This window comes from Aquarana catesbeiana, linkage group LG05 (assembly GCF_042186555.1).
Source record: "Aquarana catesbeiana isolate 2022-GZ linkage group LG05, ASM4218655v1, whole genome shotgun sequence".
NCBI lineage: Eukaryota > Metazoa > Chordata > Amphibia > Anura > Ranidae > Aquarana > Aquarana catesbeiana.
Window position 1 is genome coordinate 174,493,308 of NC_133328.1, and position 27,397 is coordinate 174,520,704.

A 27,397-nucleotide genomic window follows, 5' to 3' on the forward strand; every position below is an offset into this window, starting at 1 on the left:
TATAGCTTAACAATTTATTAGTAACAGCAACCTAACAGATTATGAGGACTGACAATTTCACAAATGCTGTGGTGAATCAGTATGTCTTTTTAAAAGTATTTGCGAACATTTACTGTCTCAGTGGGCAGCAGATACTGCAAAGCTATAAATCACAATATCTTCTTCATGCTGACACAGTAAACATGCAAATATGTGAAAGTAGAGTCACCCTAGAGTCTTTAAATACATAGATGGAAACAATCCTTTATGTATCTCTACAACTTAAAGGAAACCTGCCATGATAGAAACACCTATTGTAAATTTTCTAGTTACCTGGCTGTCATACTGACCATCTTGCTTCTATATGACACCGAACAAGTAGTCAGATAAGGGTGTATGACTTTCATTATCTGCTTACTTGTTCTGGGTCAGTGACTCAAAGTGTTGAGGCCAAGTGGGTCAGTACAACAACCAGGCAACTATTGTAGGAGAAGGCTGGCAATAGCAGCTCCCTTACTCCTCTCTTGGAAGGTTTACTCTAATGGTCTTTTTTTTATAAGCGTCTTTAAGAACTATGCTGTCCAAAAGTAACCAAGCAGATTCAAGCCAAGGGATATAGCAGTTGGAATCTGGAAGGGTGAACTTGATTGGATGTCAGGGGACAATGCAGTGCTTTTGTCAGACTTTATTAAAATGAGGACTAATGTGATGACAAAGTAAATAAGAAGCATGTTCTCTGTAGAATGGAGAATCGTTTGTTGCTTGATGAACTAGCAAGTTACATGTTCTTCATCTGAGCCATGAGCTCCTCCAGACTCTGCTCTGACTCCTCCACAGTAACTCCTGATGTGGGTTTCTGAAGACAGAATCAAACATATTCATGAATAACACCATCTACACTTTGCACATTTCCATGACTTCTATATAGTATTAAGAATACTGGATGAGGGGGCTCAAAGAAATGAATAACCAAACAATTTCATGTTTCAACTCTGACCGAGGACCTTATCCGATAATGAGGTTCTCTATTTAATAATTTACCATTACAGTTACTGGGACTCATTTGCCGGACCCTTTTAATAATAATAAAAAAAATTATTTGGCTTAGTGTGAAATTATGAAATCACTTGGCTACTTACTAGAGGGCAAAGCATACAGCCTAAGGCCCCTTTCACACGATCGGACCGTTCAGGTCCGCCTGTCAGTTTTGACGGCGGACCTGAACGGGCGATCCATGTTAGCCTATGGAGCGTTGGATGTCAGCGGAGACATGTCCGCTGACATCCGACCCCATCCGATCCGCTAAAAGCAGACGTATGGCTCTACGTCCAGATCCGTCGCTGGCGGATCGGATCGGGTGAGATCTGACGAAAACGGACACGCTGTCCGTTTTCGTCCGATCCCTCCATAGGCGGCAGCGGCGCCTGACAAGCCCCTCCCCGCTCAGTGAGCAGAGAGGGACCTGTCATCCGCCGGTTCAGCGGAGATCAACGGACAGATCTCCCGCTGAGCCGGCGGACCGAGGCGGGCTCCGTAGAAACGGAGCCCGCCTCGTGTGAAAGGGGCCTAAAACTAGTAATAAAAAAACCTATATTGCTGAAAGTTCATATATAGTATCTGTGACTGACTGAAGTGAATTTAAAAAAAAATCAATACATCAACGGTGCAAAAATCCGAAATGCTTGTGCTCTCCTCCACCAGTCTCACAGGCTGCTCACCTCACATCTGATTTTAAAATCAGCAGTGTTCCCCTCTGGGCATAATAGAAAGAGCTGGGGTGGTGCTGGTAATCACTTATTCACATGGGATATAAACCTTGATCATCTCACCAAATATGATGGATATGCAAAAGAAGGAAGGCAGAATCTAGTGAGATATATATATATATATATATCTCTATATATATATATATATATATATATAGATATATATATCTATATATCTATATATATATATATCTATATATCTATATAGATATATAGATATATCTATATATCTATATATATATAGATATATCTATATATCTATATATAGATATATCTATATATATATAGATATATATATAGATATATCTATATATAAAATTTTCACACATACGCACACACACAATATAAATAAGCTCACAAAGATGGCACTGTAAGCCGTGCAAGTTGAAAACACATTTAAGACACAATAGGTCTCAAGATGGCCACGATGTAACGTCCCCTCTAGGGGATGGAGCCTGCTTATTGGACATTGCATTGCGGCCATCGTGAGACTCAATGTGTCTGAAATGTGTTTTCAGCTTGCACGGCTTACAGTGCCATCTTTCAGAGTTTATACCTTGCCATTTTTTATATATGTTATTAAACATTTTAACCACTTGCCGACCAGCCGCCGCAGTTGTACTGTGGCAGAATGGCACGGCTGGGCGAAACGACGTTATGCAACATCGCTTCACCCTGTGGCCACTAGAAGGCGCGCGTTTTTGTATATGTACTATATCTTTTTGTGCCGTGTTAGGGGCACATTTAGCACACTCTAGCGTATCATTATTTATTTGTTATTTACACGCAGTACAAGACATGGTTCATGCATGCGGCTGTGTAGTGCTTATTTTTAGCACTAGGTTCATTGCGGCTCGTAGGATTTCTTTTCTTGTATTTAAAATATCTAATTCACTCTGAGAATAACAGACAGAAGAGATATACTATATATAGCTATTAGAGGAGAGATATACTATTAGAGGATATATAACATTAAAAGGGTGAATCTGGTAAATATCATCAGACTCAGAGATGAAATTTTTTTTATTTAAAAAACAATGTCTTCCTTCAAAAGAAAATGTCATTTTAAGAACGTTCGTTCGATTTTCTAATCGTTAGTGGGGTCAAATCAACGTTCATTTTCAACCACAGTGACGGGAAAATTTGGAAATAGAAAACTTCTTGGTCAAAGAAATTTTCAGACAGTGTATGTGGTTTTCATTCAGAAATTACATTCATTTTAAAAACAGAATGTTAAAAACAAGTGGAAATTTCAAACAGCATTCTTTCATTCAGCGAATGTACAAAGATATTTCATCTGAATGTTCTCATCTGAAAATTGATCCATGTAGCCAGCATAAGGCTGTACCTATGCAGTTTGCTTTTGATCTGTTTCTGCAGTGCTTTTTGCTGTGCGTTTTGATTTTTGCGCATATGATTTTGCTGCAATTTGCGTTTTTTTGTTGTTGTTGGGCAGATTAAAAAACACAAATTGCTGCAAAAACGCATTTCATGCTTTTTTGCAGCTTCTGCATTGAAGTATATTGAACCAAAATTTCATAATCGATTAGTTGTCAATTAAATTGATTAGTTGTTTCAGCCACACACACACACAAAATGGCCCAATTTCCAGCAACATTTATAATGTTTTTACTGGTTGTCTTGGCATGACCTTTAGTAATACTTTGTACTACAAAAAAAGTTAACATTTATCCACAACCAACACTGGCAAATTTGTACCTGGGCAGCAGAAGCACCTGACAATCCTATCACACTTTGACACAAGTTGCACCACCTCTATCTATGCTGATACATCCTCATAATACTTAAACTACACCTGTCAATGAACTAATATGGGGGCTAACATTATTCTGAATATATGAGTAACCTGCTATCTCTGGTTTTAATACTTCCAAGACACAAACCTGGAACTAATATGCAGCAAATAAAAGTTGACAGAATTCATACTTGCTGCAGGTCAATGACTCAAAATATTTAATCAAAGCATCAACATAACAGCCAGGCAATTAGCAGTTTTAGAAAAGGTTAGTATTGCAATCTACATATTTCTTTCATACTAGGCTACGCTTAATGATGCAATAAGTTACTGTGATCAACTAGAAAGCCTAGGGCAATCCACTAAACTGCAGCTGGCTCTTATTTTAGGGCCCTGTTCATGTGGATTTATTTTTTTTGGTAGTATATACAGCAAGGTTTTGCAAAGCAAAAACTTTCTTAAAGCCCCCTTCAGTTCAGGAATAAATGCTGATTGTCATTTAAAAAAAAAACTGCTAGTGGGTTTTCAATAAGCTTCGAGTAGTGCTAAAGCCTAGAGGTCAATGGTACTTTAAAAGCATAAAGCGGAAGACCATGCAAAATCTAAAATCCCTGCATCTATAGGCACCAGGGATCTAACACCAAACTCTCTATCCCTGTAAAGAAAAGACGAGTATACACACCTTTTTGGAAGCCGATCTAACCTGCTCTGACCCGATCTCCTCTGCACCCGCCTACACGGAGAAGCCGCGTCTGACAGCTCAGCGTGAGATCCGGTCAGAGCGGGTCAGATCGGCTTCCAAAAAAATAGGATTTTTTATAACAGCTTACCTGTAAAATCCTTTTCTTTCGAAGGACATCACGGGACACAGAGCCACAGTAATTACTGATGGGTTATATAGGTATCACTGGTGATTGGACACTGGCACACCCTATCAGGAAGTTCAACCCCCTATATAATCCCTCCCCCTTGCAGGGATACCTCAGTTTTGTAGCCAAGCAATATAGTGTATTAGAAGAGGGGCGGGACCTCTGTGTCCCGTGATGTCCTTCGAAAGAAAAGGATTTTACAGGTAAGCTGTTTTAAAAAATCCTATTTTCTTTCTCGAACATCACGGGACACAGAGCCACAGTAATTACTGATGGGATGTCCCAGAGCAATGCTACCTGAGGGGGGGGGAACCACGACCAAGTAGGGTGCAATCAGACCTGAGGACCCTGTACCGCTGCCTGCAGCACACTACGCCCAAAGGCGATATCCTCATGCCTTCTCACATCCACCTGATAGAATCTGGTGAATGTATGAACTGAAGACCAGGTTGCGGCCTTGCAGATTTGAGCCATAGAGGCCCGGTGATGCACTGCCCAAGAAGCACCAATAGCCCTTGTGGAATGTGCCCTGATCTGAAACGGAGGAATCTTCTGTTTCAAACCGTAAGCTTGAATGATCAACTGTCGAATCCATTTAGAAATGGTAGCTTTTGACGCTGCCTGTCCTCTATTGGGACCCTCTGGCAGCACAAACAAAACATCCGTCGTGCGGATCTGAGTAGTTGCCCCTAGATAGGCCTTAACTGCTCTTACTACATCCAACGAATGTAGAGATCTCTCTTCCGGAGAACAGGGATCTGGAAAAAAGGAAGGTAGAACAATGTCTTGGTTTAAATGAAAATCAGAAACCACCTTCGGTAAAAAACTAGGATGAGGGCGTAGTACCACTCTATCCTTGTGTATAATCAAATAAGGCTCCTTACAGGAAAGAGCTGCTAATTCTGATACTCTTCTAGCAGAAGAGATGGCCACCAGAAAAATTAATTTCCTTGTCAACAAGACCAAAGGAATCTGACTTATTGGTTCAAAAGGCTGTTTCTGTAACACAGCCAGGACCAAATTCAAGTCCCAGGGGTTTAGGGGCGCATCACTCCCTGCATAAAGTTTCGGACCAAAGAATGCGAAGCAAGTGGCCGCTGAAATAAAACTGATAAAGCAGAAACCTGGCCCTTGATGGTACTCAAGGCCAGCTTCATCTCTAATCCCATCTGTAGAAAATCAAGGATTCTACCTATGACATATTTCCTGGGATGCCAACCTCTGGATTCACACCAGGTTATATAAGCCTTCCAGACTCTATGATAAATCATCCTGGAAGCTGGCTTCCTTGCATTAATCAAGGTAGATATGACAGGACCTGAGAGCCCACGACTCTTCAGAACGTGGGTCTCAATAGCCAAACCGTCAAATTTAGCGTTTGTAAGGCAGGATTGAACACTGGACCTTGAGATAACAGGTCTGGGCGTACCGGTAGGGTCCACGGGGAACCCACCGTCATCCTTACTATTTCTGCATACCAAGTCCTTCTGGGCCAAGCGGGGGCCACCAGAAGTACCGACTTCCTTTCCTGCCTGATCCTGCGAAGGAGTCGTGGTAGTAGCAGAATAGGCGGGAATGCGTAAATCAGTGAGAACCGATGCCACGGAATCACCAACGCATCCGTCCCGCATGCAAGAGGATCTTTTGTCCTTGCCACAAATCTGTCTATCTTTTTGTTGAATCGGGATGCAAAGAGATCTACATCTGGAACCCCCCATCTTTGGCATATGGCCCAAAAGACGTCGGGATGCAGAGACCATTCCCCTGGAAGTAACTGCTGGCGACTTAGATAGTCCGCCTGCCAATTTTCTATTCCCGGGATGAAAACTGCCGATATGCATGGCACATGCATCTCTGCCCAGACTAAGATCTGGTTCACCTCTTTTTGAGCAGCTCGGCTCCGGGTGCCTCCCTGATGATTGACATAAGCCACTGCTGTGGCATTGTCGGACTGGATCCTGACCGGACAACCCTGTAGCCTGATAGTCCAGGCCTTTAGAGCTAGATGTATCGCCCGGATCTCCAGAATGTTGATGGGTAAGGTCCTCTCTGTCTTGGACCATACCCCTTGGACCAGAATGGGCCTGACATCCCCATTTGGCTTTTGGACCGTAAAAAGGTTGGAATAGAAGCCCAATCCCTGGTCCTTTGCGGGAACTATCATAATGACCTCCTGCGACAAAAGTCGCTCTAACGCTAGAAGGAGCGACTGCTTCTTCTCTGGGAACATTTGATCTGAGGAACCGAGGAGAGGGGAATTCCTGAAACTCCAGCTTGTACCCTAAGGTTACCGTGGAGATTACCCATCTGTCCTGGAAGTCCTCCTGCCAGAGCTCTGAGAACTGTCGCAGTCTTCCCCCCACTCGAGTGAGCGGGGGCGCCCCCTCATGCAGAGGTCTTAGTGTTTTGCCTAGTAGGCTTCTTTCCCCAGGACTTCTTTTGTCCCTGGGGTTGACTCTTATCTCTGGACCCCGATGGAGGCGGCCGTCGAGACTGCCTGGAGGCTGAAGCCCCCGGCGCTGGGGAAAGAGTCCGTTTGAAAGAGGGACGCTTACTCTTCTTCTTGACAGGTAAGAGAGTGCTTTTCCCACAAGAGATTCTCTTGATATAGTTATCCAAGTCCTCTCCAAACAACCTTGCACCACGAAATGGAAACCCAGCCAGTAGCTTCTTACATGGTGCTTCGGCTGACCAATTTTTCAACCATAGGATTCTACGTATATGCACCAACCCCAGTGAAAGACGGGAGGTTTGCACGATAGAATCTCTAATGGCGTCAACCACAAAGCATAAGGCCGCTGGAAGGTTAGCAAACCCCTGGGCCTGCTATTCAGGTAATACTTTGATGACCTGCTTAACATGGTCTCTTAAGTATTCACAATCTCCAATCGCTGCTACTGCAGGTTGGGCCACTGATCCTGCTAAGGAGAAAACATCCTTCAATAGGGATTCCATCCTTTTATCTACAGGATCCCTGAGCATCTGAGCATTGTCTACAGGACAAGTCAGACTATTATTTACGGAGGAAATGGCGGCATCAATAGCCGGTATTCCCCACATTTTAATAAACTTTTCTTCCATCGGATAAAGTGTTGAAACTTTCTCGGCGGAAAAAAACGTTTGTCTGGGTGATCCCACTCAGAATAAATAAGCTTTTCAAGTAAAGTATGAACAGGAAAAGCATGTGCTGCTTGGAAAGCTTTCAGTGACCCCAAAGCAGAAGAGGATTCTTTAGCAGTTTCAGGAATGGGCAACTTAAATGTGGAGCGGACCAATCCAGTGAGGATCTGCACTAAGACTTTCTCCTCTTGGGAAGTCGCAGAGGGTCCCTCTCCACCTGAATCCTCCGAAGAGGAATCATCCATCCCATCCCGATCCTCTGAAAGGGATTCATCTCCTTTATCCCAGAGCTCCTCTGTCTGAGGGTCTTGGGGAACAGAGGAAAGCCTAGTGCGTTTTCTTCCACTGAGTGAAGACGTAATCACGGCCATTAATCTTTCCTCTAGACCATTAATGGTTGAGGAAAAAACCTCTTGTGTAATATATACAGGGGCTGAAGTGCCAGAAGCAGGTGTAGCCCCTGACCCCGATGGCTCTCCCTGGCTAGCTGTCCCTGGCCCATCTTTAGGGGGGGAGGATGCTGCTGACAGGGGGCCCTCAGAACCTGAACGAGATCCCCTAGTGTCTCTGGTTCCTGGGGTGCTTGAACCTCTTCTACCCATAGTGCAAAGCAACAAGGTGTGAGGTATACAAATGAACACTGCCCGCTGAGCGATGTAGTCTGGCTAAAAGCCTTGCTACCCAATGCTCAGTCTGGTGTTACTTCAGTAAATGCTGCCTAGGAGAATGCCTGTGTCCCACCTTACATGCGACCGTCAGCTCTGTGTCTCTCAGAAGGCTGAGTGCACCTGTACAGAGTGCCTTTAATAGGCTGCAGCTGGCCTGAGTGGGAGTCTAAGCACTCTGTGCTGACGTCCCGCCCCCTCCTCTACCGCCCCCCCCCCCTCGAGTTTTGAAAAAAACGAGCGCTTCCCGCGCTGCCGACTCTCCTGTCATGCTTCCGGAGAAAGGCTGGGGATGGGGGGGGGAGGGAGGGAGGCTGGTAACAAGATCTGCCTGAACGGCTATCTTGAGAGATGGTGGCCATTAGGCCGCAGAGCCCGGGTGGTATAACCACTTTCTAGACCCCTGTGGCCCCTCTCTAGCCTGGGGGGGAACATTCAAACATGAGAAATCCCCCTTTCCACCTTACCTGTTTGCAGCCTGCTTGAGACGCTGGGACATAAACAGCGATTACAACACCTGAGACAGAGTCAGCATGTGTAGGTTTGTGCTCTTGGCAGCCCCCGGTGGTCACAATAGGCATAGCATGCATTTACCTTAAAGGAGAAAAGCCACTAGAACTCAAAAATTCTGTGGAATCTCCTCTTACCTTATCCAGCCGCAGGGTGCTGTTTATACAGACCCAATCTTCACCTCTCACGGTGGGCTCCGTTTGAAAAAACCGTCAGAGACTGGGGCCCCCATCAGTAGGGGGATCCAACAGTTCTGGGACCGTAAAGCACCTCGCCAGAAATTAGGAAGTTTAAAGCCATTTTCTGATCTGCGGGGTCCAGCTCTCTAAAAAGAGAAGCATTACGGGTAAAACCTCATTTCTTCGGACACGAGGTCCGGGTACCATTCAATTCGGCCATGAAAAGACACTTTGAATGGATCCGGTTCGCCTGGCTTGCCCCAGTATAGGATCTTAGGATATTCCCTTTGGAGCTCAGCACAGGACATCTTTACACGTCCATCACCTAAGACACTGGCGTAAAAACTGAGGTATCCCTGCAAGGGGGAGGGATTATATAGGGGGTTGAACTTCCTGATAGGGTGTGCCAGTGTCCAATCACCAGTGATACCTATATAACCCATCAGTAATTACTGTGGCTCTGTGTCCCGTGATGTTCGAGAAAGAAAGGAATGTATACTCGATTTTTCTTTACAGGAATAGAGAGGTTAGTGTTAGATCCCCAGTGTCTATAGATGCAGTGATTTTAGATTTTGCATGGACTTCTACTTTAACAAAAGCTCTGCAAATGCTTTGTAAAGAATTTTCAAGTTGAAGCCTGTGTGAACTAGGCCTAAGAGACATGCTTCCTGGTCCCCTAACCCAAAGCTGGCCATACACCTATAGATTATCTGCAGATTTTCTATGGTTAGATGGATGGATGGATGGATGGAGGAATCTCCCACTTTGCAGATAATCTATAGGTGTATGGCCAGCCTTAGTCTAGGTCTGCTTAGCAGAAAGTTTTGATTATTTTATTGTACACATGGCTGTATCAACTGCTGAGGAAGATGGGGGGGGGGGGGGGGGGGGGTAATCAACAGCAGTTGCAATTGGGTTTATCTGAATATTCTGATAAATGATTACCGTATACTCCTATTTGGTTTTTTGGTTTTAACTACATGACTGTTTTTTTTTTTTTACTTAATCGGAATCTGATTTTTCATCATGAGAGTTAAAAGTCACATATAATCTAACAGTTGCTACCCTGTTGATTGCTTGACCCAATACACTGTTTCCCAGCTTCTAAGTGTACACAACATCAAAAAAGCAATGGAGTTGCTTGCTTATATTCTTTACCATGTGGCTCTGTTATTTGATTCTGCTATGTAATCTTAGGAGCTGACAGAGAGTTTGTGAGATCAGGCAACTGACAGGGCAACAACTGTCAGGCTGTGACCTCTGACTCTCAAGCTAAACAAAGCCGGCCCAGCTAAAGCAAATCTAAAGCTTTCATAAGCACAGAATCACTTTCATAATAACATAAAGTGGAATTCCAGGCTGGCTCAAAGTAGTTAGAATAGGATTTAGAAGGGAATTGGAGCATAGGCAATGGCCCGGGGTGGGAGCAGGTTTAAGCATAGTTAAGCAATGGCCTGGAATTCCACTTTAACATTTAGTATTTGGACTCCATAAAAATTCTAGTCATGACCAGTTGCCTTCACATAGAATGCAGAAATGGTTTAGTCGTTTTAAGTTCAGCAAGTTTTCATTTAAAATCAAGCTAAAGTACAACATTTGTGTTCTCACTTTCTGTGAATTTAAAAGGTGTCTTCAAAGCAAACAATAAATGTGTATCATACCGTAACAGGAATTGTGTATGCCACAGTGATTCCCTCTGGTAGATCAGGGACAGGTCCAGAAGCCTCCTTTAACTCTTCCTCAGAAACTTCAGACACTAGCTCAATCCCTAGAAGTCAGATCATAGTTCACTGTATTAGAAATTGTGGTTTCTGTCTAAACTAGATCACTGGTAGACCTGGTAAATTCATATACTAATAAAAGAGTTTTTATATCCAAAAATGTACACATCTTACAGATATACAAAAGAAAAGTGGAATAGCTACAAACTATCTTCAGTAAATCATCTATCTTCACACTATTCAGAACATATTCCACGTGTCAGGTCAAAGCAACACTATCAGCTTAGAAATCAAAATCAGCACTGGAGAATATGAGGAGTGTTGGACGTCTGTGCTCCTTCCTCCAACCCCTACACCACTGCTGAATCTTGTAGTGATGTAGAGTGTCAGAGGATGGAAAGCTGACAGTGTTGCTTTAGAGTGAACAGGTTCACAAAATTTCTTCCCTCCCCAACAGCACTTACCTTTCCGTCACTCTCCTGCCTGAGAGGAATACTTGGTGCTTCCAGGTATGCAGGGAATGTGACTGGGCTGTATGGCGATGTAACTGCATTCTTACATGGGGGTCTGCAAGAGTCCCTAGCCCTGGGGTAAGCTTCAGGTGGCGTTTACAAAACCTTAAAATGGTTGTAAAGTGTACTTTAAATAAAATATTCAGGCTTATACCCACCTGCTCTGCACCGTCTCTTCTGGGGTCCTCTGCTGGCGATCTCCGCTCCTCCACTTCTGCATGTGCCCCCATAGTAAGCCACTATGGGGGCAAACGTGCAAGCGCGTTCCCTAGCTGGGATGTGTGTCCATAGACACACACATAGCTCTGCTCAGGCCCACCCCCCACTCCCTCCTCACAGGATTTGACTGACAGGATCCACGCAGCATTCTCAAAAAACAAGGAGGCTGATAAAGCTGATTTACATACAAGGAAGTGTAGTTGAGGGGAGTTAAGTGAACTTGTTGCTTTTCTCTACACAGGAAAAGAACAGGTTCATTAATAAGGATGAGCTCAGGCATGTTCGCAACCGCACGTGCACAGCCTGCCAGGAAGTCGGCACTGCACGCCGCTAATCACAGGCAGCAAGACATTTTCCAATCTCTGTAGCCGCGGATCGGGAAAACGTCTCACTGCCTGTGATTAGCGCTGTGGAGTGCCGACTTCCTGGCAGGCTGTGCACGTGCGGTTGCGAACATGCCTGAGCTTATCCTTTTTATTAACATAAATGTATATAACACTTGGTTTAGGTAATTACCCCAATTGTTTTCCTCATGTACAACAGGTTTTTCTTCTTCCACTACAACTTCAGGTTTAGGCTTCATAGCTTCTTTTAACTGGATAAAGGAAAAGTTTTACTAAACATTAGAGAAAAAAAAAAAACAAATGCATATACACGAAAACAAGCAATGTAAAAGCAGTATTTTTTTTTGTATACAGTAGCTATAAATCACACACACATACACACAAACAAAAAACACAGGCTTTGATAAGAATATTCAGTTATTTTAAAAAAACTAAACACAGGAAATAGTAATAAAAAGTCTGCAGTTTTGAAGGGAGGGGGGTGATGCTGCCAATTGGATTATAGTTCTAGTTGAAGATATTAGACTTGTATAAGAATGCAAAACCCATTTTGAGAAAAAACAAAAGCACACTGACTGTCAGAAGCTTTTAAGCTGGCCACATATAGATTGGTTCAGCAGGGAATTTCAGTCCATGTGTGGCCAATGCTGTTGAACAGAAGTAGATCTACAGAAACTTCTGTTTAACCACCCTGTCAGATAAAAATGTCTTGATCGGCACTGCAGGCATTAGGCTATAGTGCTGACCTGTGTATTGAGCTGCGGATTCTGGCAGCGGGGGGAGCGGTCCACCTCAAAAGGTTTGAAAGGGGGAATGTATGGCCAGTCTAAGATGGCTGGTCACTCAGATTAGATATTGTAAGATACTGGCTTCTTCTTTTGAACATAGCAGGACTGTACTGTATGTCATGGAAAACATATCTTTTTTTGAGATATTACGCTAAAATTATTTAAAGCATAACAGGTCAGCATGACTACATTTGAAAGCAATGACATGCCTATACACATTTAACTGACCGCTACAATATGCCTACCTTGAATTCTTCCTGCCGTTGCATACAGTATCTATCGCTGCAGGATGGGTTAGGCTTCATGGACATAGTTGGGAAGTAGTCCTGCATTGCATTGTATCCCAAGTAGAAGCTCACTGTGCCGAAGTTTAGGAGATACCTACAGAAAAAGAGCAGGCTACTGAGATCCAACAGACAGGAAATGTATCCAACTACAACACTAAATGGCTGAGTATCACCCCTTACTAAATTAGCTTTTTAGGTGTAAAGAAAAATGATGTGAATCCTTTAGCATACCTTGGAGGTAGCCCTTTCCAGGGGCCTAGACTCTGCCTTGGCAAGGCAGCTAATCGCAGTCTTTCTGATCTGTATGAGACCAGCAAGAAGGCAAAGGTGTACATGGGCAGGGCAGCAGGGCGGATATAAATCATAAAAAAAAAAAAAATAGATTTTTTTGATTTAAATCAGATTTTTTTGATTTTTATCAAATTTAATTCTAATAAAATGCTTTTGGAGCAAAAATCTATCTAAAGATAGTTTTCTACTTAAGATACATTAATAATTTAGTTTATTCAGCATGAAATTGAGCTTAGTTATGTAGCATGAGGCTGTATATTCTGCAATATTTACATTTTTTGGTAAACTCATTCAATGAATCCAAGCTCTGTAAAGCTGAGATAACATGCACTGCATTGATGCGTTCACATAATTTCACAGTAACCATGAGATAAAACAAAGTTCAGGAATATTCCTTTATCCCATTGTTTTGCAAATCTATGTACATTACAAACTGTATGATTGAATCAGTTCTGATATCGCTGTTTTACTAACCTGACAACTTATTATTCTAAATAGAAAACCTTCATTTTGGTTTCAAATATTAAAAGATTCTAACTACCAGCAAGAATAAGTCCTTACAATTAAAGAACACCTGTCATTTCAGATCCATCATGCCAGCGCCTGCTAGCAGGCATCCACTCACCTGCTGCCACCACGTCCCTCACCCTGTTGTGTCACTGCCGCACGACCAGCCGTCCCATTAAAGTGAATGAGGCCGTCGGGTCAGAGGACTCGCTGCTAGACAGGGTTGACAGTTGCTCTTTAAAAATTATGATTTAAAATCGAGTTGACTTAAATCGAGTCTTTTTACTAGCAATTTACAACGACTTGATTTAAATCAAATCCACCCTGTAGGGCAGTATACAAAACAATACGAACAGGGTCCCCAACACACTTTCAAGCTAGACCTGCAGTTAGTAAATTACTTTTACTGGTGGATCACTATTACTGGTGAACATGGATTCTTTGATAATTTTATTTTTTTATTCTATCGATGTACAATTTGATTAAAGCGATCAAATCTGCAAACAATTGAACAGGCCATAACTTTCCTTTCGATTGATTTAGATTCAATTTTGGACTGAAACTAAGTCGATCAGTCAGGGCAGAATATTAATAAATCATTTTGTATCAGTCAGCAGTAGTGGGATTCTTTGTTCAAGAATACATTAGTATTAAGACCCCTTTCACACTGGGGCAATTTGCAGGCGGTATTGCACTAAAAATACCGCCTGCAAACCGCCCCTAAACAGCCTCCGCTGTTTGTTCAGTGTGAAAACCCGAGGGCTTTCACACTGAAGCGGTGCGCAGGCAGGGCGGTGAAAAAAGTCCTGCAAACCGCTTTTTTGGAGCGGTGAAGGAGCGGTGTATTCACTGCTCCTTCACCGCTCCTGCCCATTGAAATCAATGGGACAGCGCGGCTATACCGCGGCTATAGCCGCGCTGTACGAGGGATTTTAACCCTTTTTCGGCCGCCAGCGGGGGTTAAAACCGCACCGCTAGCGGCCGAATACAGCTACAAGAACGACGGTACAGCAGCGCTAAAAATAGCGCTGTTGTACCGCCGACGCCCCCACCGCCCCAGTGTGAAAGGGGCCTTAGATTAATTGTATTACAAGATTACATGGTGGAAACAGAGATGGAATCAATTTACAATTATAAGTAAGTTACGACTAGCTCTTAAAGCGGAATATATCTCTCTATCTCTGAAATCCTTGCTTAGGCAAGGATGATGTCTCTTGCCCTGCCCCATCTTGGGATGAAACTACACATATCCTCTTTAACTATCGATTGCATTCAACTTCCCCACGAGTGATACACTGATTAAATGTGTTGCCGTCTATAATTGACTGGAAAAGAAGTTGATCATTTATCGCAGCGTGTATGGTCATTATAAAAAGGAGATTTGTTTATATTACCACGTGCAAGAATTCACACATTTTTCCCCCCAATACACGCAGAGTGTAGCTGCCCATTATTTTCCTATTAACACTATATATATATATATATATATATATATATATATATATATATATACACACACACATACATATACATAATATTATTTATATATATATATATATATATATATATATATATATATATATATATATATATATATATATACACACACATACATAAAATATAATCTAGCTGTAAATTTAATGAATATGGCCCATTCACATTATTGTGTTGTGTGAATGTGCGCATCACTGCAACATTGACATATATTCTGAAAGGCACCACAATGCACCTTACTGACAGACATTTATTGTGGCAATTCACTACCATGCGTTGGGGGTGCACTGCCAAAAATGGTTAATGCATCTTTTTTGGAGTGTTAGACAGCCCACTCAAATGAATGGGCTGCTATAACCACTTCAAAACCGCAATATTTATATATATATATATATATATATATATATATATATATATAAATATTGCGGTTTTATATATTTTTTTTTTTTTTGATCTTTTGCTTTCAAAGAGGTAGGAGGAGAGATATAGAGTCCTATAGACCCCAGATATTTCCACAAATGTTATAGCGAGAGCAATAATTCTAGCTCTAGACCTCCTCTGTAACTCTAAGCTGGTAACCTGTAAAAAAAAATTAAAGCGTCGTCTATGGAGATTAAGTATCATAGTTTGTAAATAATTTTAAAGCGTGACATATTAGGCATCTATTTACTCAGCATAGCATCATCTTTGATATATTTTACCAAAAAATTGGGTTATACGTTGTCATTTTTTGCATTTAAAATTCATGAGTGTATTGTTTTTTAAAAGAATTGCGTTTCGAAAAATCGCTGTGCAAATTCCATGTGACATAAAAAATTGCAATGACCGCCATTTTATTCTCTAGGTCTAGGGCAGGGGTCTTCAAACTACGGCCCTCCAGTTGCTCAGGAACTACAATTCCCATCATGCCTAGTCATGTCTGTGAATGTCAGAGTTTTACAATGCCTCATGGGATGTGTAGTTCCACAACAGCTGGAGGGCCGTAGTCACGCCGAGGTAGCTGACATGTTGCCTTGGCGTGTCTTCCGGGTATAGCGGTTCCAGCGCTGTGAGTGGCTTTACACACACAGATCCACGGTCCTGCTCGGTTGCTGGGCACGCGCATCGGGTCCCCAGTGACGCAGCGGGCACGCGCATCGGGTCCCCAGTGACGCAGCGGGCACGCGCATCAGGTCCCCAGTGACGCAGCGGGCACGCGCATCGGGTCCCCTAGTGGCTCGGGAAGGTGGTTACGTCATATGATGTCCGCCCAGAACGAGAGCTGCCTCGTCCCGCAGTCATGTGACAGTGGGCGGGCAGCTAGTAGTTAAAAGGAACCCTGTACCTTTATAGGGTTTTGCGCAGGGGAGCCATTCTGCCCCCGTAACTAGACTTCGGGAACCGGTTAAAGTGTTACTAAACCCAAGACCCTTTCACTATTTCTGGTCTCCCACTGTACACAGAACATGAAAATGCAATTATTTTAGTAACTATAAAACGGCTAAATACCATTTCTCATCAGCAGTATATACCCTGTTTCCCCGAAAATAAGACCTAGCGTGATTGTCGGTAATGGCTGCAATATAAGCCCTACAACCCAAATAAGCCCTACCCTGTTTCCCCGAAAATAAGCCCTACCCTGAAAATAAGACCAACAAGGACTTTAACTAGGGCTTATTTGGGGGGTAGGGCTTATATTGCAGCCATCACCGACAATCACGCTAGGTCTTATTTTCGGGGAAACAGGGTAGCAGTCCTGTGATTTCTATCAGTTTCTGGTTAAAGCTAGGAGGAGGAGTTTGCATTCTACTCCGACTGTCCTATGAGGCTGCATGAACCCTGACCCTCTGTCTGGACAGTGGTGATTGGCCCTGTGCCTGCCGATTACATGCACCCTCCCAAGAGAAAAAAAAAAAGCTCTCTAGCAATACACACCAAACTGATCATGTGTGACTCCAAAGGCTCTGTCTTATCAGGAGATAGTGGAAGAAGGGAAGGATCAGAGAAGACAGGATCAATCAGCCCTTACACAACGTGGAAGATTAACCCCTTAGGTTCCACAGTGTGTATAACAAGCATGCTTTACTGAATATACAGACAGATTTTACTGTTGTGGGTTTAGTAACACTTTAAGTTAGTAACACTTAACCTCACAGCTGCTAAAAAGGGTGCTAGCTCAGTCATGGAAGACATCAATCTTTTTTGCAGAAGTTCTCCTCTAGTTATGTTTTATAAAAATCTTACAGAAAAATAAAATGATACTATGGCTATATTCCAAAGAGTATGGACCCCATGGATTGAGAATTGCATGTCTCCTAACTTTCACCTACATACAGTAGGACTCTTTGTTCTACTGAGTAAGCTCTATTGCAAGACCACCTATCATGCTTAAATAAGCATGCTGAAACAGACTATAAGAATTGCTCTCTTTCTGGGGGAAAAAAAAAAAAAAAAAAAAAAAAAAAAAAAAAAACAAATGACCCACTATGTATACTCCCTTATTTCCCCCCATTCTTTTTTCCTTTCTATTCTTCCTCCTTCACAGTATGGAATGCCTGACCTTCATAATTGTTTTTATTGTGTACTGCGACAAAGTACCCCATTGTTAGTGGGTCCTACACTATCCATAGACTGGGAGATCCTGCTTCTCTGAACCATGGGAGAAATGGGGTACTTTGTCGCAGTAAGTGGGCTTAAGCACCATATAGCAATATGGTGTGACCAAATCCCCATATTTTTTGATAATGTTTTTTGAAAATGTCTAGGCGTTTTAAATTAGCCTTGCTGGAGGTAAATGTCTTTTTTGCATGTGTGCGCTGTAATATTTTGTTCTTTCATTCATAAAGCTAACGCGAATCAGTAAATATTGCATTTTGGACACTAGATGGAGCTTATGATCATAGGAAATAAATACATGTTTACTAAGAACAACAGCAAAACTATTCAAAAGGTAAACACTGAGATTAGAACTAAAAAAAAAATATACGTGCTCACTGAGATAATTTCTTCTTAAAATCTAATCTAACATCTAGGGGACCTTTCTTGGTTGCTGTGTAAGTGAAGCTGTATGATAAAAAGTTATGTCCAGTTCTATGAAATGACTTACTTGAGAACATTCTGCACAAGTATTCCAGCTACAACTCCCATTGTGGTGGGCAGACTGGCCGCACACACACCGGCACGCTTCAAAGTCTTTTCATCAATGTTTGCTGCAACCACTAATGGAGGTGCGCACTGAGGAAGAGAATAGATCGGGATTTACCAAATTATACAATTTATAGTAGACTGAGCACAAAACCTGCAGCATAATATTCATTACCACTGTGTGATCTGTTTTGGTACAATCTTTCGGGGTGTGTCCCCTTCTTCAAGGTCCAAGCAGTGCTGATTCACAAAAGTTTTAGCAGAAGGTAAAATGTTAAAACAAAACAAAAAAAAAAATTTTTCTCTGTCACAATTGCACTAATACGGCTTCAATAACCTCAGGTACAATCTTTGGAATATTAAAAAAATAAAAACAATCTACTGAAAATAAAAAAAATTTTCTCACTGTATCATAAACTTCATGAAAAAATTCTACATAAAAAAAAAGGACCTGATATGAGGAGCTGACACTTGATTTTGAACTTAACCCATCAATTTAACCATTTCTCAAAACAGTTACATACAAAGTATGCTATGAATGATAACGGTCACAGGTGCTCTTAACCAAACTGTCAAGCCATCAAATGTCTGGTGTCACAACTGATCACAAGTGCAGCACCATGGCAACTGCAGAACAAACTGCAGAACAAACAGAGGCTAAGATGGCAGCTTCCTTGGATGTAAACAATAGGAGGGTTTAGTTTCACTTTAACCACTTAACAACCGGCCCATAGCCGAAAGACGGCCGCAGGGCGGTTGCTTAACTCTGGGAGGGTGTACTATGACGTCCTCCCAGAATTCCCCTCTCGCGCGCCCCCTGGGGCGCGCACCCGAACACATCCGTGACCGGACCCGGCGCATCACGGATCCCGGTAAATGGCCGCTGATTGCGGCCGTTTACCATGTGATCGAGCCGTCAAATGACGGCGCGATCACATGTAAACAGACCGGTGTCATCTGATGACGCCGGTTCCTCTCCTCCCCTCCTGTGTACCGATCGGTACACTGTGAGCAGAGAGGGGGATGGATGGATGGATGGATGGCTGCAGCACTGTGGGCTGGATGTTTAGTGCCCACAGCGCTGCACAGAGACATCCAGCCATCCATCCATCCATGCTCAGCCATCCCTACTACTGTGCAATGCTGTGCAATACTCTGCAAAGCCCCACATTACTCTGCAATTACCCCGCCATACTCTGCAATTACCCCGCCATACTCTGCAATTACCCCGCCATACCCTGCCATACCCTGCCATGCTGAGCCATGCTCGGCTGTACTCGGCCTCTGTATGTGGCCAGGCTGTGGAAGTCTCACACATGTGGTATCGCCGTACTCAGGAGGAGTAGGAGAATCTATTTTGGGGTGTCATTTTTGGTATGTACATGCTATGTGGTAGAAATATTGTATAAATGGACAACTTTGTGTTAAAAAAAAAAATGCGTTTTAACCACTTCCCACCCGCCGGCCGTCATATGACGTCCTTGACTTTGTGCGGGGATATCTGAATTATGGGTGCAGCTACAGGCAACATTCAGATATCAGCTTTTTCAGCCGGCAATTCCCTACACCATAAGAACGATCATAGCGGCTGTTCCACTGCTTGATCGTTCTTACGGGAGGCAAGAGGGGATGTCCCCCCCCTCCCGCCGCCCTCCGGTGCTTCTACCGACTCACCGCTACGATCGAAGCCAGGCTTCCCAGCCTAGAGGTGAGATGTGGGGTCTTATTGACCCCACATCTCACTGTAAAGAGGACCTGTCATGCCATATTCCTATTACAAGGGATGTTTACATTCCTTGTAATAGGAATAAAAGTGGTCAAAAAATTTTTTGGGGGGAAAAAAAGCATCAAACTAAAATAAATAAAGTAAAATGAACAAAAAAAAGATAAAAAAAAATAATTAAAGCGCCCCTGTCCCTGTGTGCTCGCATGCAGAAGTGAACGCATACGTAAGTCCCGCCCACATATGAAAACGGTGTTCAAACCACACATGTGAGGTATCGCTGCGATCGGTAGAGCGAGAGCAATAATTTTGGCCCTAGACCTCCTCTGTAACTCAAAACATGTAACCAGTAAAAATTTTTTAAAGCGTCGCCTATGGGGATTTTTGAGTAGCAAAGTTTGGCGCCATTCCACAAGCGCGTGCAATTTTGAAAGGTGACATGTTGGGTAGCTATTTACTCGGCGTAACTTCATCTTTCACATTATGCAAAAACATTGGGCTAACTTTACTGTTTTGGTTTTTGTAAAGCACAAAACAGTTTTTTTTTCCAAAAAAAAGCGTTAAAAAAATTGCTGCGAAAATACCGTGTGAGATAAAAAGTTGCAACGACCGCCATTGTATTCTCTAGGGTCTTTGCTAAAAAAACATATATAATGTTTTGGGGTTCTATGTAATTTTCTAGCTAATAAATGATGATTTTTACATGTAGGAGAGAAATGTCACAATTGGCCTGGGCACTCCAGAACGCCTGAAGGTGCTCCCCTGCATGTTGGGCCTCTGTATGTGGCAACGCTGTGTAAGAGTCTCACACATGTGGTATCGCCATACTCGGGAGTAATAGCAGAATGTGTTTTGGGGTGTAATTTGTGGTATGCATATGCTGTGTGTGAGAAATAACCTGCGAATATGACAATTTTGTGAAAAAAAAAAAAGTAAAAAAAAAAACTTGATATTGCAAAGAATTGTGGGAAAAAATGACAACCTCAAAAAACTCACCATGCATCTTTCTAAATACCTTGGAATGTCTTCTTTCCAAAAAGGGGTCATTTGGGGGGTATTTGTACTTTTCTGGCATGTTAGGGTCTCAAGAAATTAGATAGGCCTTCAGTACTTCAGGTGTGATCAATTTTCAGATATTTGCACTATAACTTTTGGACTCTTAACTTTCACAAAGACCAAATAATATCCACCGATTTGGGTTATTTTTACCAAAGATATGTAGCGGTATAAATTTTGGCCAAAATATATGAAGAAAAATGACTGATTTGCAAAATTTTATAACAGAAATGAAGAAAAATTTATTTTTTTACAGATTTTTCGGTCTTTTTTCTTTTATAGCGCAAAAAATAAAGAACCCAGCGGTGATTAAATACCACCAAAAGAAAGCTCTATTTGTGTGAAAAAAAGGACAAAAATTTCATATAGATACAGTGTTGCATGACTGAGTAATTGTCATTCAAAATGTGAGAGCACCAAAAGCTGAAAATTGGTCTGGTTAGGAAGGGGGTTTAAGTGCCCAGTTGTCAAGTGGTTAATGACCTGCCTGATGTCAGGAATCTATGCTCAATCCCTATAATTTGACAGTTTGACATCAGGTCTGAGAACTAGGTACACATACTGTTCCCTTTCTAAGTTCTCTCCTGCCAGATTATGGTTCTCTTTTCCTGATATGTAGCAAAAGCTATGATTTATTGTAGAATTAAAATTTGATTTTCAAGAAAAAAAAAAAAAAAAGTCTGAGCAGACATTTAATATATAGTATTGTGAATGACCATTATTGGGGTTTTATAATAAAACTTTGTGTACATAACAGGAAAGATGCTTTCATGATAGCTTTATCCAAAGACGAGGAATGAAGAAAGAAAAGCAGATGAAAGAGGAAAAGACTGGAGGAAAATAAAGATGGAGGGTAACATGAAGGGTTAATGGCAAGCAAAATACATGTTATCCATTAATATCAGAGAAAACGTGAGATAAAAAGGGTCATAATGAGACATATTCCCCCTCCAGAGTGAAGAGCAGATAATGTTCATTAATATCAACCCCTTAGAAGAAAGAAATGTATTCTTATGCTGAATTCCACTCATTTAACATAATAGAAAGTATGTGCCACTTACTGCAAAACAGGCCGTTTCCCCGGGTTTAATAAGCTGGATGTGTCCGGACACCGCATTTTCACTGACTCCAGATTCCATCCAGATCTGTCCCAGTTCATTGCATGCCTTCATGAAAGAAAAGGTCACAATCCATTGTATTACAACTTACACTAAGCAATGAATTATTATGAGTTTTGTGTCTGTGCTCTGCAGGTTATGAATACATGTAAAATGCAGCTGCAGTGTGGACTATGTAATGTCCTTAGTTTTGCCATTTATATAGGATATTACAGTAGTAAAATGCATTGATGCATACACCAATATAAAGCAGCAGATGCATTTCAAAATATTTGTCTATTTATGAGAACAGAAGTAGATCTTACAGTGTTAATTGCCATACGTGCTTCAAAGTTGTCCACACAACTCAATACAAGGTCTACTGGTTCCCCTTCTTTTAATCCACCTTTGCTAATTAAAAAAAAAAGAAAAAAAAAAAAAGGAAGAAGAAGAAGTTTAAACACTTTTCTTGTGTATTAAAATTAAATACCAACAGTAAAGCCCCATTTGTTTGTAGCTAAAGTAGCTCATGCAGTTTTTTTGAGCAATAAGCCTCACATTTTTTTTTTTGCGTGTTGTCACACGACTGCTACCCACTTTTGGGATGCCATTAAGAAATAATGGCACCGCAAATGCAATACAGAGCTTGGTGCATTTTCCACAAATTTCTGGAAACACATGCATAAAACGCACATTTCTGCGTGCGTTCCTGGAATGCAAATGTGTGAACGGGGCCTAATCTGTCAGTGCACATAACTTATATCTCTAGTTTCTACATACTATTACAGCCAGCCATTAAAGGTCAAAATGCAACAGTAAAAACAGCTTTCTAAGGCTTCATGTACACTGCTGCTGGTACGATTAGGAGCAGTTGGAGGTTTTTTTTTTCAGCTGCCCATGAAATCTCCACTATGTTATCTTATCAGTACATGTACACAGGGTTGTTTATAGTCATTTCTAGGCAGTTGAGTTTAGAAGCATTTTAAGTGTTCAGGACAGATGTTAAGAGGCATTTGAAACGCCAAATGAATGTAACAGCCTGTACATGCAGTAATTCATGTTTAGCCACATTTTGTTTACAGGCGTTTTTAATGGAGATACATTTTTGACTATTTGAGAAAAAAAAAAAGAACGCCTCTAAAATGCAAGCGTGGCATTTAAATGTTGGTTACTATCCATCAAGTTAAGTCGTTCAGGAGAGGTTTTAAAACGTCCTGTGTGCATTAGGCCTAAAAGGGAAAAAAGACTGCACTTAAAAATTTTGATAGATAAATAAAACTAAATATAAAAGAAAAATCCAAAACAGTGACATAATCCGCAACTCCACTGTGTGATATAGGCAGAGTAAACAAACATATGGAAACAGTCGCTCTAACAATTGACACTTATTATTGTAGCAAACACAGTGAAATTATATTGTGTGAAAAAATTCCAGGTATAAAGTCAAAAGAGATATAAGGGTGAAAACCTCTCTGTATGACTCAAGATATAAAAATATGAGAATATTGTTAGAATAAAATCCTCTTCATATGTGACTCAAGTTGAGAAATCATACAGACAACATCCAACCCCATGTGTAAAAGTCCACAGAAGACACCACCACCTTAAATAGAAAAAAATGCCTGCTTACCAACTATATTGGACTTTACTCAAAAAGGTCAATGGCGTTCTCGGTGGAATACCCTACCAGGACCTTTCAAAGGTGTTCCTACGAGGTTCCTAACATTATGCGTTAAAAACCTGCTTATGCTTTTATTTGCATACTAAACCTGTTTTAAACGCAAACTGTTAGACAGGACAATTCGGTTGGTTGCAGGCTGGTTGGCATAATAACATGGAGAATATAGTCGGATGACTTCCATTGTGGTCCAAAGGAACCCCATAGGAACATCTTTAACCTCCCTGGCGGTATGATTATTTCGGATTTTAGGTGCTGAAAGCGGTACAATTATTTTGCATGGAAATTTGGCGTTTTATATTGTAGGCCTGTAATTCTTAACAATAACACACTTAAATCTGTCCAAACAAGAGTCTAGTAGATATCCCGGGTATGATAAAGTTTGAAACACAAAAACATAAATTATAATATGATAAATAAAAATAAATAATGAAAAAAAAAAAAAAAAAATAATAATAAAATAAATTTCCCCACGATTCACTATCGCTCAATTCTGCAAGTGTTCTAATTTACTATCGCTGTTTTCTAGCTGGTCTAAAGCCACTTTTGATGTAAAGGGACACTTTTTGGTTGCTATGGACAATCTCCAGTTTCCAGGCAGAAAGAACAGTATATATAACATAAAACTGCATGCAGGGCATAGGACAAAGCACTGGGGACAAAAGGGATGTGAAATAATTTCATACAGTACTGTAATCTGTAAGATTACAGTACTGTATGTGTTATGATTTAACAATTTTTTGAATTTGCTGCCAGGCTCCGCCCCCGTGCGTCGCCCCGCTCGCAGGGAACGGAGCTTGGCACGGAAAGGCTTCGGAGGACAGAGCCCGCAGACACAGCAGGATCCTGGGGACAAGGTAAGTAAAGCCACACCAGGATCCTGCGATGTAATCCCGAGTGTGGCTCGGGGTTACCGCTAATGGTCCTGAATGTTAACCCCGAGCCACACTCGGGAAAACCGCCAGGGAGGTTAAAAGGCCCTGACAGGGTATTCAGCCAAAAGCACTATTGACCTTTTTGAATAAAGGTCCAATATAGTTGGTAAACAGGCATTTTTTCCATGTAAGGTGGCGGTGTCTTCTGTGGACTTTTGCACATGGGGATGCTGTCTGTACGATTTCTCAACTTGAGTCACATATGGAGAGGATTTTATTCTAACAATATTCTCATTTTTATATCTTGAGTCATACAGAGAGGTTTTCACCCTAAGGCCTCATGCACACAGGCTGTTAAAATAACGTTATGAAAACGCCAGTATCTTTGCAGTGATTTTTTTTTTTTTTAACTTTTTTCAGCTTTTTTCAACGTTTTTGCAATAGCGGTTTTTAGCATTTTTTAGCGTTTTTCCGTGTTAGCGTTTTTCCGTGTTAGCGTTTTTTAGCTTTTTTTTTTTTTTTTTTCAATGGATCAAAAACGTTAAAAAACGTTGGTGAATGACGTTTTTGAGCGTTTATCAGTGTTAGAGCGTCTCTCAGAACCCACTAGTCCTGGGTTTTTTTTACAGCTTAAAAACGCCTATGCCATTTGCAGCTCAAAAACGCCTAGGTGGGCATGAAGCCATAGACTAACATAGACAGGCCTTTTTAAGCTGAAAAAAAGCTAAAAAAAGCAGCTGTAAAAACGTCCGTGTGCATGAGGCCTTATATCTCTTTGGACTTTATACCTGGAATTTTTTCACATGATATATATCACTTTTTCACTGTGTTTGCTACAAAAAATAAGTGTCAATTGTTAACAGTAAAAACTAGACTGGGTGAAAGCTCACAACAGAATTGGGAAGCAGTAATCATTATAAACAGAAATCATATAGGATCTGGCTTAAAGTGAATGTAAAGTCTCATTTAAAAAAAAAAAAAAAAAAAAAAAAAAAAACACATGTTATACTTACCTGCTCTGTGCAGTGGGTTTGCACAGAGCAGACTGCATCCTCCTCTTCTGGGGTCCCTCTTCGCTGCTCCTAGACCCTCAGGATCAGCCTTTTAATAGTTCCTTTCCCATTTATTTTTCCAGCCCCTTCCTCCTGTCAAATGCCACAGCAAGCAGGTTGCTAAAGGGGCACCCGTGCTGAGCTGCAGACACGGAGCTGCAGAGGAAGAGTCCCAAGCGGCCGAGGGATTGGTGGACATCGCTGAATAGAGATGGGGCTCAGGTAAGCATTAGGGGGGCTAAGAGTGGCTGCTGCACACAGAAGGCTTTTTATATAAAAAAAAAAACCCTTCTGACTTTCCAACCCCTTTAAACATATTAACCCACAGTCACCGTTTTTTTTTAATGGAACAATACCATTCCATGGTATGTGAACACACGCTGCCTATAAATGATAGAAGGGTACTGTAAAATATGTTTGACATTTCAGGGACAAAAATGTAATCGATTACAGCTTACCTTTCCTTAGATGTGGTGGCTGCATTAACAGGCAAGTACAGAAAAATACTTATAAATACTGCCAGAAACTCAGTGTAATTGTAACTTCCCCTGCATTGAACTAAATATCAATGTGATCAGTCTTCCCTGCTATCACAGAACAGCCCCCCTGAGAGATGATGTGAGGAGGAGGTGTTTGTAGTTCCCCTCAAGACAGTAGCCAGGGGTGAAAAACATAACACAGGAAGTGCAAGATCACCTGGTGATAATAAAGGAAGAAAGACCTAAAAAAAAAGAAAAACTAGTGGGAGGCACCTCATCTCCGGACTGCTAAGCTGCTATATATTCCATGCGTGTTCTTGAGTTTAGATACTTTAAATGATTTGGGTCTATAGCAACTGCATATACTGTATATAGTTATTCCCAAATTGTGTAGAGGTTTCTTGTAGAATACTGTATTTTTGCATATGCCTCCTGGATAAGTCTAATAAATCTGTACTTAAATCACAAGAAATAAGTCCTTATTACTCTTTTTTCCCCAATATATAAAACAGTGCCATGCACATATCTATGTGAATTAGCAACTGTTCATCTTTTTGATTTTTTTTTTATATAAAATTGTTAAATATCTCTGAGGAGTTACATAAATCCAGTATAATTTAATGAACATTCAGTAAGACAGAGCAGAGCACTGATTTGTGAATACCTTATTGCATAAGTCCATGAATGAGACAAGTCACAGCATGTGGAGTTCACACGTGTACTTTGACTTCTATAAACATAATCTAGTTGCTTGTTACACTTCACCTCTCTATTTTACCACACACACACACACACACACACACACACACACACACACACACACACGGTCCTTACCTTATCCTGTCCATGAAATGCTGGAAATTGTCCATGGTTGTTATGTTGTAGTTGTGAACTTCAAATCGGACATCGGGGTTAATGTTCCTATGAAAAAAAAGAGTAAAAAACGTGCCCTTGTTCACCACTAAACATGAAAATGGATTAAAATCAGAAATTGCTGCCCTTATTCTTTTGCTTTAGAAAGTTGTACATTGTCTACTGGTTCCCCTTCTGTTAATCCACAAGTTTAAAACATTTTTCCCGTGTATTAAAATAAATTAAATACCAACAGTAAAGCCCCATTTGTTTGTTGCCAAAATAGCTCCTGCACCTTCTTTTGGCAGTGAGCCTCAAACGTTCGTAATTGATGTTGTAAAACAATAAATACCATCAAGGCGATAATCTAGAACAGGGATATGCAATTAGCGGTCCTCCAGCTGTTGCAGAACTACAAGTCCCATGATGTACAGCATCAAAGCAACACCCAACAA

At 41.4% G+C, this 27,397-nt stretch overlaps 1 protein-coding gene across 1 annotated transcript in view; it reads right to left on the reverse strand.

Moving 5' to 3' along the window:
* UBA5 (ubiquitin like modifier activating enzyme 5) overlaps positions 1-27,397 on the reverse strand; it is a 34,414-nt gene continuing 7,017 nt past the window's right edge. The window contains exons 5-12 of the mRNA XM_073630362.1: positions 26,925-27,011; positions 22,333-22,417; positions 21,971-22,075; positions 18,093-18,220; positions 12,674-12,809; positions 11,813-11,891; positions 10,506-10,612; positions 1-835 (exon numbers count right to left, since the gene is read on the reverse strand). Of these exons, the coding sequence (XP_073486463.1) occupies positions 758-835; positions 10,506-10,612; positions 11,813-11,891; positions 12,674-12,809; positions 18,093-18,220; positions 21,971-22,075; positions 22,333-22,417; positions 26,925-27,011 (805 nt within the window). The 3' untranslated portion in view covers positions 1-757. The remainder of the gene's footprint in view (positions 836-10,505; positions 10,613-11,812; positions 11,892-12,673; positions 12,810-18,092; positions 18,221-21,970; positions 22,076-22,332; positions 22,418-26,924; positions 27,012-27,397) is intronic.